Source organism: Alligator mississippiensis, chromosome 1 (genome assembly GCF_030867095.1).
Source record: "Alligator mississippiensis isolate rAllMis1 chromosome 1, rAllMis1, whole genome shotgun sequence".
In the NCBI taxonomy this organism is placed as follows: Eukaryota; Metazoa; Chordata; order Crocodylia; family Alligatoridae; genus Alligator; species Alligator mississippiensis.
In genome coordinates, this window is record NC_081824.1 from 269,323,323 (window position 1) to 269,341,371 (window position 18,049).

Here is an 18,049-nt window from a genome sequence, read left to right on the forward strand (position 1 = left end):
ACAAAATAAAGTATAGTTTGTACATATTTAGTACTAAAGGTAAAAGCTTGTATTTATATTCTGGTAGCTTGTCGTTTTCTCAATATGCGGCAAGAGTTAAGTCTCAGCTGCCAGCACCAAACTGAGAATCCCATTGTTCACAAAAGTTTTTATGGCTGGAGGTTAACATCAGAGGCATAACAATATAAAAAGAAACAAGAGACAATGCCATGTTCATGCAATGGAAAACAAATGCTTAATTAAATGAAGCAGCTTGTGTCCAAAAACATCTAGATACTTGTTACAGAAATACTAACAAAGGCAGGCATTTATTTCAGAACACCATTCTGCAGCTCTGAACTATATACCCAGATCCCTGGCCCTGTCAATCCATTCTCTAGGAACAATTTATGATTTGGTGCTTGCTACTGATCATCCTGTCTAGCTTAAGAATTTTTCCCTGCATGTTCTTCTCAAAGTCCTTTAGGTGGCGAATTGCAGTTGTACCTCTATTCCTTTCCCCAGGAAAACTTTTCTTGAGGTAATCCTGAAGTGCTGCTTAACAGGTACTATTAAACGTCTTTATCAATGATTTGGATGCTGGGGTGAAGAGCTCACTGGCCAAGTTCGTGGATGACACCAAATTATGGGGAAGCGTGGTCATGCTTGAAGATAGGCTACAGATACTCCACCTGGGGATGCACAACCTCTTACACACCTACAGTCTTGGTGCCACCAAACTGATCAGCACCATGAACAAAAGGGACCTGGGGATAATAATAGACCACAGTATGAATATGAGCCAGCAGTGTGATGCTGTTGCCAGCAGGGCAAATAATACTCTGGCATGCATCAATCGATGCATTTCCAGCAAAACCAAGAAAGTGATTCTTCCACTCTACTCTGCACTGGTGAGACCCCAACTGGAATAGTGTGTCCAGTTCTGGCCATCGCACTTTAACAAGGATATGGTAAAACTTGAGAGTCCAGAGAAGGGCCACCCATATTATCAGAGACTTGCATGGCCAGCCATACGAGGAAAGGTTGAGGGACCTGGGACTCTTCAGCCTGAAAAAGAGAAAGCTAGGAGGGGACTTTGTAGCAGCTTACCGCCATATCAGAGGTATACATCAAGGGCTTGGCGAACAACTGCTCATCAGGGCACCCTTAGGGAAAACCAGGAGTAATGGCCACAAACACCTGGAAGACTGTTTCAGGCTCAAAATTAGGAAAAAAACTACTTCACAGTTAGTGTCCAGACTGTGGAATAAGCTCCCTCCAGAGCTGGTGCAATCACCTACCCTGGAAATCTTCAAGAGAAGATTGGACAGTCACCTTGCTGGAGTCACCTGACCCCAGCTGACTTTCCTGCCTGGTGCAGGGGGCTGGACCTGATGATCTTCTGAGGTCCCTTCCAGCTTTACAATCTATGAATCTATGAAACTAGGTAGTGAAAGAAATAGGAAGTTTTGCAGTAGGTGTTGTCACTGAGAATAAGGGCTACTGAGCTCTATGAGTTTACTCAGAGGGCTATTTTAGGAGGAACTATTACGTAAAGCTGTCATTCTTAATAATGGTGTATTTCAGGGCTTTTCAACCTTTTTTGGTTGGGGTACCCCCGGCAGCCAGTCAATGAGTGGAAGGGCGGGGGGGGTGTCCCCCTGTGGCTGGTCAATGAGCAGGGGGGAGGATACCCTGAGGAGTGCTGAAACCAAAAGTGCCACCAGCTTCTCTGTGCTGCAGCCGTGTACCCCCTGGGGCCTTCCAAAGTAACCCCGGTTGAAAACCCCTGGTGTATTTCATTTGGAATACAGGACTGTCAATATACAGTGTTATTTTAAAATACTGCTCTGACAAACGTACTTAGAGAACTAGTGATAAAAGTAAGGGCATAATGGATAAGCCATACTACCTTTTGCCTTGCAACCAAAAGATTTTAAAAACTGGGCTGAGCTGCCAAGACAAAGCAAAGTTTGAGGTTACAAAAAATAGTGTTTGAATTACTAAATAGACATTAGAATTTCTATAGGACAGTGTTCTCTTGCATTTTTGATAGTTACGGTATAAGGATTCAACAGAACTTATCAAAACAGTATTATGCTGAACTTTAATGTTGATTAAAAAGAAAAAAGTTAAATATCACCCCCTTCAAAGCACATTCAACATCCCAGCTTCTGTAATTTCTCTTGACCTTCGCTCTCCCTGCAACTCCACTTGACTGCCAAGGTTTAAATTATGGTGGGGGGGGGGGAGGAGTAGCTTGCTACAGCAAGGAAAAAGATGCGTTAGCTTTCTATCATAGATGGCATTATGCTTGATGCAAATTTATACATTTTGTATTCTCAGGTGAAAGATGCATCAGAAATGCCCTATTAACCAAAACTACAAAATTGGTTTACAGTAGCATGACTTTACTGTATAGATCTGAACTACTAAATAATTATTCATAACTTCTACTGATAATGTAGGACCAGGTTTCCATTCATCCAGGGTATTACATCTTGGAGTCAAATTTCCTGAGAAACACTGAAGAGGAAAGCATGCCTGGAGTTCTTAGCTCCCACATATTTTTAAAGCCCAAAGAACCTTTTCTTAGTCTAAGTTTGTACAGGTAGTAGGTGTACCAAACGAACTCATGCATGACCAACAGCACCAGTCACACTAAAACACTTGCAGAATCCATGCCCAAGTGGCCTTAACAATAGGAAGTTTCAAGCAAGTCCATTAAAAGATGACTTACTATGAAGAACAAAGCTTCCATGGGAATAAAAGCTTTTATTAGATTTTTACAAAATAAGTTGTTTAAACAAAAACACTCCAAATTATGTCCCACACACTAGGTTATAAACGCTCAGTTTAACCCACATCTTCCAGTGAAAGCAGCAGTTCTGGGTTCCTGCATAGAAACCAAAGACCTGAGCTCACAAACTTTGATTAGAAGTCTTTTTTTCCCTGTTCAATTTTGCATTAGTAGATGATGAGACAATGGTAGTTTTACTGACTCAGGCCTCCTCCCTTTCTTTACTCTCTATTTAGAATCTAGATCGATTATATTTCTTTGACTAATATATTATTCCCCTGAAAGTTAGTATCATATAAGATCAAAACCATTCAGTCCAGAGACCCCAGGAAATCTCCACAGAATCTGAGCATTTTCCTATTATTTAGATGATTTTCTTGTTAAGTCCTCTAAACACAGGGAAACAAATTTCACTCTGATAACTGTAAGCTTTAGATTTATCCTCTCAGTATGCAACTGAATAAGCCTTAGTAAATAATATTTTTGAACACCGTCATCCCCTATTAAGAAATACTGTAAAATATTTACAAATGAGATTTCAGGACGGATCCCATTTTGCAAGTGCTAAAGTAGTATATGCACAAACTTCAACACTGGCTGCTATCAAGTGTACGCGGAATTTTAATAGTGCTTTGTAGCTGGTGGTAACTGCCTTAACAGCAGTTACTTCACCCCTTGAAGATAAAGTTTGCAAAATCAGGAGTATGACAAAGTTATATACAAAAAGGCACAAAACTTCTATTGAAGTTAGCTATGTTACAGTACAATAAAGTTTAGTCAGTGCCTTTCATGCAAACAATTCATTAAAAACCCATATAGAGTCCATTCCTCTTCCACTGAAGCTAAAGAAAGCCAGATTCCCCCATACCCTTCAGTAAGAATCCAAATGATTATGATTGAATTCACTCATACATACACTTTAAAGAAATATATAGAAAAGCTACTACTACTTATAACCTTAGCATTCTATTAAGTTTTTTCTCACTGAAAAGGACTGATTCTGTCTTCCAAACAAAAAGGCAATGTGAAGTTTCATTTGTGAGGGGTTAATAGATTAAGACCCTTCCAGTGGTGATGGCTTTAAAGGGATCCATGCTGTAAGCATTTTCCAAAAAGAAACACTGCCATCAGTCATAGGATGTGACCAGGTTCAAAAAGGTTCAAAGGAAACAGATAATGGACTATTAGTAGTACTGTTATTTTTCCAAGTCTGCTTGCTGCCTGATATCCTGCAAGCTGAAAAAACTAAGGGCTGCACAAGGAAAAAAGTTTGGGGAAAAAAAAAAAAAATCTGTATGCAACATAAGCTTAATTCAGGTCTGGAGTAAATGAATGTCTCTGTTACAATTAGATCTCAGTTCGATCCAGTACTTAAAAATCCTGCATTCAACAAACACAAAAATTGTATGTACCTATCAACGTCAAGTCATTTAAAGCTGCTTTTCCAACAACTTGAGGAATTCACTGAACTGATAATGCTTCTCTGGCAAAAATATTTAAAACATTTCTTGGTGCAACTCAAGTTGTCATTTCTGAAGCCTTCAATTTTCTTGGGAAAAAAAAATCAGTTGTGCTGAAAGAAAGTGTGCACATTTCACAAATCTGCAGCTGAATAATGATTATAAGGAGACTGCATATTGCCATAAAGCTAATCTACTCCTAAGGCTTTGAGCTGCCGTTCAATCTCTTCATCAGAAATGGTGGTCGCTTTAGATGTTGATGCAGCTGGTAAGCCTCTGGCAGCTGATGGAGCTTTGGCCATCTGTAGAAGACAAAGACAACACAGTAAGTTCAAACAACACATAATGCAATCAACTGAAAGCCATTTAACAGATTATTTATTTAAAATATTTTAAAGGGGGGGGGGGTAGGGAGGAGGTGGAGGCAGAAGGGTGTTTGACCTTATCCCAAAGAGCAATTTTTTCCATACCTTGCCAGAGATTTCAATTCCAATTTCATCTAGCACCTGATTCACAATATCCTGGCTTTCTTCTTCATCATCAGAAGCATCAAAAATGTCATCTAGAGTATCATTAACTTGGAAGGAAAGTGAAATAAAGTCACTTTTGTACAGCAAGATTAAACAAAATGAAAGCAAAAGAAACTAGAAGACACAGGATACCTGATTTTAGCATGCAGCCACAGTACCATTAAGTAAGGTATATATGGTATGAAGCTCTCATTTTTAAACTAGTCTCTCCAGAAGTGCCGGCCAATAGTGCTCTGCACAAGTGAGGCACCAGTACTTTATGTAATAGAAATTTGGTTTCACCATTTTGTACATGAGATTTAAGTTCTGAATATTATTATTTAGATTTAAAGAGCAAGCCACTTAAGAAACTTATGCAGGCCTTGAAGATCTCATTCTTTCCACCAAAACCAAAGTTATTATGTATACTCTTTGCCTCCTACCTACCCAAACTACAAAAATCCATCTTTGTGGTGCTGGTGCAATACTGCCCAATAGTATTAATTCTCATCCAGTACAACTGATGCAGTGATAGGGATTAGAATAAGGTTATGTTAACATTAGGAAGTTCAGTTTAGTCTCAGGGAAAGTGGAGGGCTGCAATTATCGAGGAGGTAACTATCCTAACTTAAGACACTGAAGAAAAACAACCAGCTGAAAGTCTCAGCAGTCCCTAAATAACGCTTCAATTTAAATCCCCAGATCTGAAAAAAACATCTAGTACCTGGAAAGGTAAACATGAAAAGCAAGAAAAAGTCAGCCCTTTAATGACCCAGCTAACAAAATAAGGGTAACACTTCAATATAAAGGATGGCTTTTCATCCTCAAACTTTTTGATACATGTCCCCTACCAGTGACATCAGGGGTATGATTTCACTGTTTTTTTATCATCATCTAATCTGTTTTAGATTTATAAACTGTAAGGCTGGAAGGGACCTCAGAAGATCATTGGGTCCAGCCCCCTGCACCAAGCAGGAAACACAACTGAGGGTCAGGTGACCCCCAGCAAGGTGACTGTCTAGTCTCCTGTTGAAGATTTCCAGAGTAGGTGATTGCACCACCTCTGGAAGGAGCTTATTCCACAGTCTGGACAGCCTGATGGTGAGGGAGTTTTTCCTGATGTTGAGCCTGAATCGATCTTCCAGGAGTTTGTGGCCATTTCTCCTGGTTTTCCCCTCAGGTCCCCTGGTGAACAGTTGCTCACTGAGCCCTTGATGTACTCCCCTAGTGCAGTGGTAAGCTGCCTACCAAGTCCCCTCTCATCCTTCTTTTCCTCAGGCTGAAGAGTCCCAGATGCCTCAGCCTTTCCTCATATGGCTTGCCTTTTAAGATTCTGATCATATGTGTGGGTCTTCTTTGGACTCTCTCAACCTTGTCCACATCTTTGTTAAAGTGTGGTGCCCAGAACTGGATGCAATACTCCAGCTGCAGTCTCACCAGTGCTGAGTAGAGCAGAACAATCACCTCCTTGGTTTTGCTGGAGATGCATCAATTAATGCATGCCAGAGTATTATTTGCTCTACTGACTACAGCATCACACTGCTGGCTCATATTCATACTGTGGTCTATTATTACCCCCAGGTCCCTTTCATTTCGCTTTACATATAAAGTGTAACAACTGCAGCAAAAGATCATTCTCAGAGCTCCTGCCCTCTCAACAACTCCTTGCACATTCTATATAACTGCGATAGCTGCAAGTCAAAAAGCCTATGAAGGCTGTTCTCATTTGCAGACATATCCAAATCTTGAAGTCAGATCCTTCCACACAAGAAGCACACTGTGCATTACTCCTACTGTTCTCTTTTTGCAATACAGTACCTACTCTCCTTTCCTCATACCACTTAACAAGTTTCTACTATCTCTGGGGAAAAAAAAACAAAACAATACTATTTCAGTTATTCCGCATTACTAGAACTTCTGGTTGCTGACAGTCAATCTACTCAAGTCTTGTTATAGTAGTTGTTTCCCCTCTCTCAAGTAAGTTCTAGCTCCAATTTTATTGGAGATCTTAAATGTTGTAGATGAAATGGAGTATAACCAATACTTGTCAAATGCATAAAGTCACCAGACTAAGAAAGTTAAATATTGTTGCCTTTGTTCCCTTTTTTCCATCCTTTGTTGACAGTAATCTTGTGCGTTAATTAGTAATTGTAAAAAATCCCACTTCTGGATATTAAATGAGCTGTACCTCTAAGTGGCCTGGCATTATGCATGCTTGCTGAAGCAAGTAATTTACTAGAATACACAACTTACTCATTTCTTCAGTCATTTCCATCTTCATATTTTCCTTCTGGAAATTCTGCATAGTTTGCAATGTCTTTTGTGGGTCCATCTTCTTGTTAACTGCCTGCATTGTCTAACAATATTGTGAAATATTAATAATTAGCCATACAACATAATGCCATACAAATATATGCAGGATGCTAAATATATGATTCAGAAGTAAGGCAATTTGTAACCTACCAAATTTGGGACCAGATTCTGTGTTCTTAAGACCAGAGGTTGACGAAGTTTTGGAGTGAGGGGGAACTTTAACAGCGCTTAGCTCCAAGCACAGGCCACTTCCAACTTGGCTCAGGTCATTACTTCACCCACCCCCCTCACTCTACTCTGCCCCACCTCCCACCACATCTTCTGACCATCTGAGAAAAGACCTCTACTACCAAAAGCCCCCGACCATGGGCCCTAGGTTGCCAATCCTAATTCTAGGCACTGAGAGCTCCTAATTTTGTGGGAGCTGTGGTAGGGACCAATTGTGCAATCGACATTTAGTCATTTATGTTACAGGCTAGTAGCATAGTGAGTGCTGCTGTATCACTACCAAAGTGAGCTGAAATTAGGAAGCTTGTTTGACTTGCTGGACCAGCTTGGGTTGAAGACAGGAAAAGCTTTTTAATTTCTTAACTAATTGTTCAACAGGCAAATGGCAACAGGATTCTAGTTAGCTAGGAACAATGTCATCACTCACCACTAGGAAAGAGCGTATTACATCTCTGACATTTCTTTACATATTATTATTTAGTGGAAAGTATGACTTTTCTCTGAATAGCAAATGTCAAGGTGTTCAATTAGAAATTATTGAACATCTGTTATCACTTGGCTAACATCTGCTGCATTCTACTGAACCTTACTCATTGTTATACCACAACTCTAAAGTACTGTTCTTATTAATGGTAGTAACTCATCCATGCAGTAGCACCTTCTTCTCTAATTCCTTTTATATAAAATTATGGTATTCCTCCACAGGAAAAAAAAAAAAAAAAGCTTCCAGCTCAAACATTTTTGACAGAAACAAAACAAAAAAACCCACAACAGACACTTCTGGAAGAGGTAAAGAATAAATTAGTTTTAAAGGATACTATCAGTTATTAACGCATCAAGTAGTGACATGTTAGATAACCTTGCAACTAGAGACTTTAAGGAAGGATTGTCTATATTGTCTGATCTTGTTTAAAATAAGGAAACTAAGCCCCTGTATTCTAGATTCAAATAGAGCACTGTATTAGTAAATATATATTTTTTCCCCTGGGAAAACCACACACTATATATGGAGAGGAACAGGTCTTATGAATCATTCCTTTCTCTAATCCTTGTCTATAGTGATATATGGCACTTTCCTTGGCACAAAAATCTTATGCCTGTTACAGAATTCATGTAGCTTCAGAAATGACTGAAGATCATATGCATTATTAAAATACTGCATGTAGTTTTCTTGCAGACATAAATTTCAGAGTACTTTAATACAAGCCAATTTTTAGACAAGATATTGGAAATGTTTTATTCATTTTGTTTGTTGAAGAAGCTAGACAATTAATGTTGTATGAACATTTACACTTTATAGTAGAGGTGCACCGATACGTCAGTCTGATACTGGATTGGCACCGAAATATAGAAAATTGACTATATTGGAAATGGGGCTGAAGTGGCTGATAATTTGGCCGATAAATGCCCATGCGTTCACGAAGCCACAGTACAGCACCCAGGCAGCAAGGAGCACAGCTTGGCAGCATGGAAAGCCGTGTGCAGCTGGTAAGTCTGTTGTGGTGGAAGGGGAGGGGGAGATGAGGGAAGGGGCATGGGAGACAGATTAATGCCCCCCGTGGTGAGGGAGGGAGTGGGGCTGGGGCAGGTGCTGCCCGGCTGGGGCAAGGCAGGCATGGGATGGAGCCGCGGCTCGTCTGGGAGAAGGGGGGCAGAGAGGGGAAGTGGGTGCTCCCGCCACTGTGCACCGCTCATCTGGGAAAGCACAGGGGGCAAGGGGAAGGGGGCATGTGCCCCCGGATCTGTGTGGGACGGGCCAGGCGGGCTGCAGTGGTGGGCTGGGGCCACGCTGTGTTGCGCTCAGGGCGGGCAATGGCAGTAGTGCTGGGAGGGAGCTACAGCAAAATTTGGGGTGGCTGGAGCTCCTCCCCATTGCCCCCTGCTGCCTGGCCTGAGCACGGAGCAGTGCAGCCCCCAGCCCCAGCCTGCAGCTGTAGCCTGCTCTGCCCCACCCCACGCAGATCCAGGGGCACATGGCCCCCCATGCCCTCTTGGGCGAGTGGTGCACAGCGGCGGGAGCTACCCTCCCTTCTCCACACCCCCAGACGAGCTGCAGCTCTGCCCCATGCCCACCCTGCCCCGGCTGGTCAGCACCTACCCCAGTCCCAGGCCCATTCCCTCCCTCACCTGGGGGGTGGCGGCAGCGCGTTGATCTGCAAACTCTAGGCAAGCCAGGTCAAACTAATGTGATGCCTATTTTGAGCATGAGATGCGCTCAGTGCAGGGGCGCACTCAGCTTAAAGCAGAGCACTAGTTTGTTTTTTTCTTCCACATCTGTAAGTAGCCTTTATGAAGCGACATTATTTCTGCATATGAGAGAAAAAAAATTAACACAATTTCCTGGATGTGCAGAGAGTGAGGATGAAAGGAATTCCTAAGCTCTTTAAAAGCGTCAGCAAGAGAGTAGTGCCCTAGTTTTCACACCAAACATCTATGACACATTGCCTTGATTTCTAGAATCAGTCTGCCCTACTTTAGCTTTATCCAGAAACAGTTTAAATGACAGAATTTGAAGGCAGATATTTGCATGGTTGCAAGGATTTTAAATTTTTGCACTATAGGAGCCTTTCCTTTTCATGAGAATGCTGTCTCATTCATTTTAATCATTATGAATCAAAATTTAACATTTTTATAGACCTGGTCAAAGATATTTATAAAAATCAGCTGTTTTGAAGCAACCTAGTTATTTAACACAACAGGTACTGACCAAGAAAATATGACTGATTACTTGCGCGTTACTTGCAACATCTTAATTGCTAGCTGTACTACTGCACAATGCATCTGCATCTCTGAATAAACTTAAACAAAATACAAACTCATTTTGTCAAAACTTGGTCAACAGATGAATTACATTTTACATATTTATACCCATTGAACTCCTTACTTTTGCAGTAGTTGACATAGCTCCTGCCATCTTCATCTGTGAGTTCATCACTTTTGTTTGAGTTGACATTGAGGTAACTTTTGAACTAACAGCATAGGTTCGATTTTTCTGTTTTCGCAGTTGCACAAGCTGTTTTGCTAGAACTTTACAGGCTTCTTTATTACCAGTCTTAGCCATTTTCTTTATTTCCAGTTCCTGTTTTCAAGAAATAAATCATTTATATTTGCACAGCACGTATCTTTTTAAAGAGAATTATCTTATTAAAAAGAATTAATAAATTCTAGGCCAGACAAGTTAGCTACAGGTACCAAAACCATCCTTGTGATGATGGAGACATCAGCAAAGTTGCAAGAACATTTTCCTTCAGCTTTCTAGCAAAAGTCTAGTGAACATATGATTAACACAGTATTCCTTTACTCCAAGTGTGATTCATGTTATATTGTGGAAAGATGTACTTCCATGATACAAAATGACATGTAGACAGATATTATATATGGTGACAAAGTTTATTTTTCTAGGGGATCATTTAGGCTGCAAATAGTATGAAGGTTGACAGATGTATCTGTTCGGAACTAAACACACAACCAGCATGAAAGTCAGCTCACTTCCTTCTTGGTCTTTCAAACTGTCCTTTTGTTCATTTGCCATAGCCTAATGGCAATACAACTAACAAAGGACACACTGACAAAAACTGAAGGGATAGAGGAGTCTGTAAATCCAAGGAACTCTTTATTCTTCCACATTTTTATATATAATTAGGGATTTTCTTTTCTTTGTAATTTTTCTGTTTCTGCAGTTACACAGACTGTTTTGCTAGACCATTGCTGGTTTTAATCATTTTCTTTATTTCTAGCAAATTATATAAAAGTTATATGTGGAACTCTTAAAGCTGAGGATCCTCCTCATGCATTTACTCGGGTCAACTTAGTACATGCATGGTAAGTGCCCTCTCTAATACCACATCTTAAATAGTGAAACCTGACTCAGATCTTTTCTATGAAATTCTACTACTACTCTGGGGAATAGAGAGTGACCTAACAAAAGCAGGAAATGCTTTGCAAATATGACTGACTTGACTGGTTTGTTTATTTGTTTTAACACAGGATAAGCTGCTCAATTTGACTTGGGATTCAATAATATCATAAAACCCCCATACCATGCAATTATTTGCTAATAAAGAGAGAAAAATGTTCCCCCTTAATATGAAATAATGTGACTGCAGGAACATACAGTTGGGCATATATGAGCTGTGTATGATAATACTTTGCCAGGTAAGCAATGTTTAATTAGAATACAACTACAGGTGGTAAAGCACCTGCCACAGGAGAGAAGTGCTTCATCCTCCAGCAGTGGAAGTCCAAAAGGCTGATGTGAAGATCAGTCACCAGGTTACAATAGGTAAGCACAGAAGAACAAGCACTGGGAGAGACAAGAAGCTCCAAAACTAGTGTTAATTATCTCATTCCTGTATGAATACTATCCTGCAATGAGAAGTATAATATTACTTAGATAGGTGAGGGCCAACCTTTTTGGGAGTTGTGCCACAGATTAGCCCTGCACACTCCCTGGTTGCCACTCACTTTATCCTGCCTGACCTGCTGCTCTGCTTTCTGCTCCTTGCCCTGCCTTATTTACCATCGAGTTGCTTGTATCCTCCCAATCTGCTGCATGCCACCCATGCCATTTGCATTACCCATGCAAGGGGTTGGCAATCCCCAATTTAGATATTGGATTACTGAAAGAGAACTATGTTAATGTTGGTATGTTAGTCTGACATAAATTACTTCTTATACATCCCTTATTTATGACACCTGTTCATGTAAGATTTCTTAGGAGATGCAAGTACACCAAAGAAAACAGAAACAGGAAAGTGAGAAGTACACGTGACCATTAGGCAAGTACTGTGGTATGAAAAACATGAGTCCTCTTTATAGCTATCAAGACAGTTTATGAGCTTGTGAAGAGCGCAATTTTCTCTAGATGCCCAAAATGTCACCAAATTGGTCACATTCTTTAATTGTGTCTCCAATATTGTAGGTAAATTAGGACCTATTTTAGCTGCTGGAGCAATGACATGGCAGAGCATATTTGCCATGATATGCATGTGATAATATTTTTCAAAGCAGTAGCATAATAAACTTTAAGAAACATTTATTTTTCCTACCAGGAGTACTGCTATCCCACATTACCCAATTAGTCTGTAAAGAACACTTTCAAAATGAAACACCAATATAAATGCCATACATTATTAAACTATTACAAATACAATCTATGCCAGAGAATCACATAGATAATTTATTCATAATTAAAATTAGTTTTGAAAATAAAAACATGGCAACTGATATTCCTTTAGTGGCAAGGCTATGAAGCTCTGGCTCAGATTAACTCTTTGAAGCTCCCGGCATGCTATAAGATAAGAAAGAATATTACCCACTACAACTTCTGGCTTCCCCATAAGTTGGAGATTTGAAGGCGTGAGGACAACTTGATTTTAGGCAGTAACCACTGCCAGCAGCATGCATGCCACATGTGGCATGTACAGCAAGGGATGGGGACAAGACAAGCAAGGGATGGGGGCAGGTCTGAAGTGGGGAGGAGAACACAGGGCAGGCCAGGGGCTGGGAGTGCATTGCAGCTCTTTGGGCTTGCACTGTCACAACAGGAGTCCAGCAAGGGGCCAGGGTGATATAGCCCATACTGCCTGCTGCATCCTACTCAACTGTTTGACCATGCTGTAGAGAACCTGGCCCAGCTAGTCCCTCCTGCTCTGGTTGGGAACTGCCCCATGCAACTAAGCAAATGAGCTGGTGAGAAGGATAGAGGTGGAGGGCACAGGGGGAAAGGGAGAAGAGGTGTGTGTGTGTGCGCGCGCATGTGCGTGCGTGTGCAGGGAAGAGAAATCAGACCAGCACTACCCAGTTATAGAAGCCAGGCATAGGACACAGCAGCAGTAGCAGCTCCAACCTTTGCCTTCCTGAGAGAGACAAGACTGACCGCTCTCCTTCCCTTTTACTACCCTGCAGCATTTGGCACCCCCCCACCACATACCCAAGAGCACAGAGGGGTTTTGCCCAGGGTACAAGGTTATGCCTTTACCCAGGCCCATCTTGCCTGGCAGTCCCAGACTAAGATCTAAATGCCTGCAGCCAGCTCCAAGTCTAGGAAGCCTAGCGTGAGACCCAATGCTGCCCTTCACCAAGCACCCCATGCTGGCTGCCCCCAGAAACACAGCAGGATGCCCCTTATATAGCCTGTCATGGCCTGTTGCTGCCCCAAATACACCTGGACCCAGACTTCTTATGTCATGATCCCATAGAGAGTTCTCAGCCCCACTGCACTGCCTCAGAGACAGCCCTTAAGGACACCTTGTCCCAGTGCCCCATGGAATTGCTCAGACCAGAAGAGTGCTGCCTAACAGGGCCCTGAGGGTATAACTGGGGGCAGCCCCATTAGGAGAGTTACTGCTGAAGCAGCTGCCCAGTGAAGAGGGGTGGGAGGTAGGAGGGAAAGAGGCAGAATGCATCCCCAGGCATGGAAGCACCAGCTGATACAGATTATATGGTACTGAAGGCAGCAGTGTGTCAGGAAACAGGGCCCTGCTTGTTCTGTCTCATGGGAAGCACAAGCCCTGAAGGTGCCACTAGGCACATGGCAAAACCATCAGTGAAAGTACCTTTACATACAGCCTCACAAGGTGCTTCAATGGGGGCTGTCACAGGAGAAAGACACCTGTTACAGCTGGTGCAATAAACTGCTGACAAGGGACATGAAACCCTCAGGCCCTGAGACTCCCTTGCTAAGTGCCTCACACACAACTAGCAGGGCTTTTCCTAACCTCTTCAAAATATTTACAAGAAATGTTTTTACTTTTTGACTCTCTTTAATTCTCAGCCCCCAGGTGATGCAAAGCAGTGCTTTGGCCAACCACAGGACATGTGTCACAGGCAGCTATGTGTAGCATGTGAGCCACCGAGCAGAGCAATGGCAGAATGCTTCTGAGGAGGTTTCACTGCTAAGAGCCAGGTTAAGACTTCCCTGGCCCCACACCTGCTGCCAAATTAAGGGCTTTGGATCCTCTCTTACCATATAAAACTGCAGTAGTTATGGGGCCAAAGACTCAAAACCCTCTGCCTAAGGCTACAAACTCTATCAGGTATGTTTTTGGGGAACCTAGATCAAAGTGGCACTCAGGGAGAGGGAGGCAATTTGTGGTACACCTGCCAAAAAGTGCGACCACCACTGTCCTACAGCTTAATAAACTTAGCAAAGGGAAAGATCAGCCTTTAAAAATTAACACGATTAATTCATTTTCGCCTATCATTTAAGTTCTCCCTAAAAATATGTTGTCTTTTAAAAGTTAAGCTAAAAGTCACTGCTTTGCTTACCAATTGTTTTTCTTGTTTCTCCAAGGCTGCTCGATCTCTTGTTATAGCTCTCTGTGTACCTCTTAACTCTCGATTCTGTTCCTTTATTATATCTGGAAAGGAAATATTAAGAGTTGGGAAAATTCTTCTATGTTAGCAAAACACCAGGGTAAAGTATGTGGTGAAAACCTTCAATTTATTGGAAAGTTCCCTTTCCCCACCTTGATTTTTATCAGAAAAACACTGGCCTACTGAGAGCAGGAATGTCAAATATATGCAGGGTTGGCAGAATATAAGTTTACAAGTCTTCAGTACTATCTTAAATTCCAAATATGTATGCCAAATTCTCCTTTTATGGTCACTGTAACTGAGAGGACTATTTGCCATAATATACTTTTTATAGCCATTGCAAGTCTCTTAATCGTGCAGGAAGTATCAAGAAAAACTTAATGTCCAGATATATACCCACACTCCCTTCTTTCAAGGACAAATATAGGTATGGACTATGTACTCAAAACAGTCCCACCTTCACTGCTCTGATTTCATACAGTTTTGAGAGACAGTCGGTAGTTGATGGAGTCTACTGGTACTAGATTCGTTAAAGTAGTATGTTTGCATCTGTAGTGCTGTATACCATACCACAGGAATGAAGCAAATACCAACAGCAGTTGATTTCTAATGTGATTAGAAGGCAATTTCTAGTTTTTTAGGTAATAGCACCTCATATACCTATCTAACCTTAATCTCAAGCAAAAAAATTGATATGAAATTGCAAGTCAGAGAAATAATGTCACACAAACAAATCCGGAAAAGGAATAATGCGCCCAAACTACATCTACATCACAGTTTTGTAATCCATGTACAGGATGCTGTTATTTCTCATTTAGTTGTGTAACAAGTGAAGTACAATCTAGAATCTGAATTTTAGTCAGGTATAACTAAAGCATAAGTAGAAACTACAGACATAGCCTTCATTTTAAGTTATATTATTCTTTCCTGAAGCAGAAGGGAAGGAATTCAGGCTGTTGTTTCCCCAGCCTGAATAGAGGTATTTTGAGCTATTTAAGGCCAAAATCATTACCGTCATACTAGGGTTCTGATAGAAAAGTTTTTAATGGCATCTTAAAAAAGACCATACAAAAACCCTCATGGTCAACAACTGTTTTCAACCTGAGATATATGTTCTGAAAAGAAATTATGAATGTCAAGTGATACTGAAAATCACCTTTATGTTATTGATTCCAAGTTCACCAAAACTGCATTTTCAAGAAACACTTTTCAAAGAGTGCATTTGGAACCAGAACTACAATGGAAGCTATTCTAGCTTTTCTTCAAGGATCAGACATAGGATGTGGCAAAAGTCTTTTTTAAAAGAGGAACTCACAGTGTTTATTTAATTGAGCTTTATAAGCATAGAGTAGAAGCTATACATGAGCTAGCTTTTTCTCTAAAGACACTATTCCCTTAGAAACCTTGCAACAGAGTAGAAACTAAACCCAAAGACAGTAATGCACAAGGAATTTAAATAAGTTAGAAGCCAAGGAAAAATCAGCAGAAGTATTTTCCCCATGTTATTTCTGAGTCTACGCTCACTAAAAAAAATATAAACATAGCAATAAGTACCTATAGTTTGTATTTATTAATTGTATACTGGCCTTCAGTTGCAGTGACCACAAGACGAGCAATGACCAGAGAGAAACAAGCCAAAAAGCTGAACTGTTGGTCTCACTTCACCTAAAATGGGAAGGTGCCTTTGGCTGTGGTAGTGCTCTCAAGCTCCAGGTAGGCTACCTCTAAATCAGATGCAGCTTCACTGTGTTGCTGCAGTTTAGGGGGCAGTCCACACAGACCTGACCTTAGATTCCCCTTTGTGTTTAGGAATCCCAGGTGACCTAGAAGTGTGAAGCCAATTCAGTCCTTCTTAGTCTGATCACCCTATGCAACCAGCCCATTCTAGTCTGCATTACAACAGGCCTATCAGGAGCACTCTTGCAAGCCCAGGCTAACAAAAAGGCCCCAAGGGGGCTGATCTGACCTCCCTGATCAAGGCAGCAGCATCCCCCTCCTCTGCTGATCTGTGCCAGGAGTTTCTTCCAGGCAAGAACAGGGAAAAAGGCCAGCTGTTGGTGAAGAGCAATTGGCCAAGACTCGAGGCTGTGTTCAGTTGAACTGTTTTAGGGTGAGGAGCCAGGAGATCCAACTGGTGCATGAACATTTTAAAGCCTTGTGCTAATAAGAGACAAGAAACTCTCCTCCCACAGATAGGTAAGGAGGACACGTTTCCAACCAGTAACATTCAGCCAGGGTGACCTGGGGCGCCTTAAGGGTGCTGTGGGGGTATAAGCACCCATCTGCACACAAATGCTGCTTGCAAAATCAACCCAGGGGTGTCCAAAAGGAATCCCTAGCTGCTGTCTCCCATCCTTTGTTTTCGTAGCAGGGAAAATGTGGCCTCTACCCGGGACCCCTTGAGCCTGTATCAACATCATTTCATAGAAGAGGGGCATTGGCTGCCATGGTCTCCAGCTTTACCTGTGCAGGTTAAGGGGCTCAAGGTCAGGGTTGACAGTATGCAGAGCTTAGAGGATGGATTTGTACAGGATGGTTTGGATAGGGCTGATCCTGCCTCTGGCAGGGGGTTGAACTAGCTGACTTCTGGAAGCCTCTTCCTGCCCTACGGCTCTAGGAGGGCTGCTGCTGTGGTTCCCCTGCTTTCCCCTGGCAGGCTAAGGGGTTAGGTCTGTGCTGTATCAGGGGGGATGGCAGGCTTAGGTAGAGTTCAGCTGCTGCACTGTACGGGATGATTTGGGTAGGGCTGGCCCTGCCTTGGACTAGATGGCCTCTGCAGTCCCCCCCCCCAGCCCCACTTCCCTATGACCCTGTGACAGCAGCAGGGCTGGCTGACCCGAGAGAAGCCGCGGAAGGAAAGCCCGGGGCCGCTCCCGGCCGGGCCCCACGGAGGGGAATCCCGCTGCGTCACAGGGGCTCGGGGCGGCCGGCACCGCACGCGGGGGTAGGGTGCAGGGCCCCGCCGGGGGGGCGGGGGGGGAGGGACGCGACCGCCCGGCCGAGGCCTCACCGTCCACCGTCTTCTTCTTGAAGAGCGAGGCCATAGCGGCGGCCGCAGGTCCCGGAGCCGCCAGCTCCGGCCGCTCCTCCCTCAGGTGACCGGGAAGCGGAGCCTGCCCCCGCCCTCCCCCTCTGCGCCGGGCGGGGATTTCGCGTCACCGCCCCGCCCCGCACAAAGGCCGCCCCCGGCGGGGCGGGGCACCGTGGTTGGCACGGACGGACAGGATCCCCTGGCGGCACGCCTGGCATGTGCAGGAGCCCCTGGCGGGCCCCCCCTCTCCCCCCTGGCGTGTAGAGGAGCCCCTGGCTCCAAGCCTGGCATGTATGGGAGCCCCTGACATAGCCCCGGTGCATACAGGAGCTCCTGGCTGGCACCATGTCTGGCATGTACAGGAGCCCTGCGATCTCCCCAGGTGCATACAGGAGCCTCTGGCGTCTCTCCG

At 43.0% G+C, this 18,049-nt stretch overlaps 1 protein-coding gene across 1 annotated transcript; it reads right to left on the reverse strand.

Annotated features, from left to right (window-relative positions):
- Positions 1-2,734: 2,734 nt before the first annotated feature.
- CHMP2B (charged multivesicular body protein 2B) lies at positions 2,735-17,729 on the reverse strand. Its single transcript, XM_006262019.4, has 6 exons — positions 17,617-17,729; positions 14,559-14,650; positions 10,174-10,368; positions 7,002-7,104; positions 4,710-4,816; positions 2,735-4,541 (listed from the first exon to the last, which is right to left on the reverse strand). Exons 1-6 carry the CDS (start codon positions 17,648-17,650, stop codon positions 4,428-4,430), a joined length of 645 nt encoding a protein of 214 aa, XP_006262081.1. The 5' UTR covers positions 17,651-17,729; the 3' UTR covers positions 2,735-4,427.
- Positions 17,730-18,049: the final 320 nt, after the last annotated feature.

Coding starts and splice junctions, on each gene's coding strand:
- CHMP2B (XM_006262019.4), bottom strand. CDS start 17,650: ATGGCCTCGCTCTTCAAGAAGAAGACGGTGGACG. Junction 10,369..14,558: donor AGAAACAAGAAAAACAATTG/GTAAGCAAAGCA, acceptor TCTTGAAAACAG/GAACTGGAAATAAAGAAAAT. Junction 4,542..4,709: donor GAATTGAAATCTCTGGCAAG/GTATGGAAAAAA, acceptor TGTCTTCTACAG/ATGGCCAAAGCTCCATCAGC.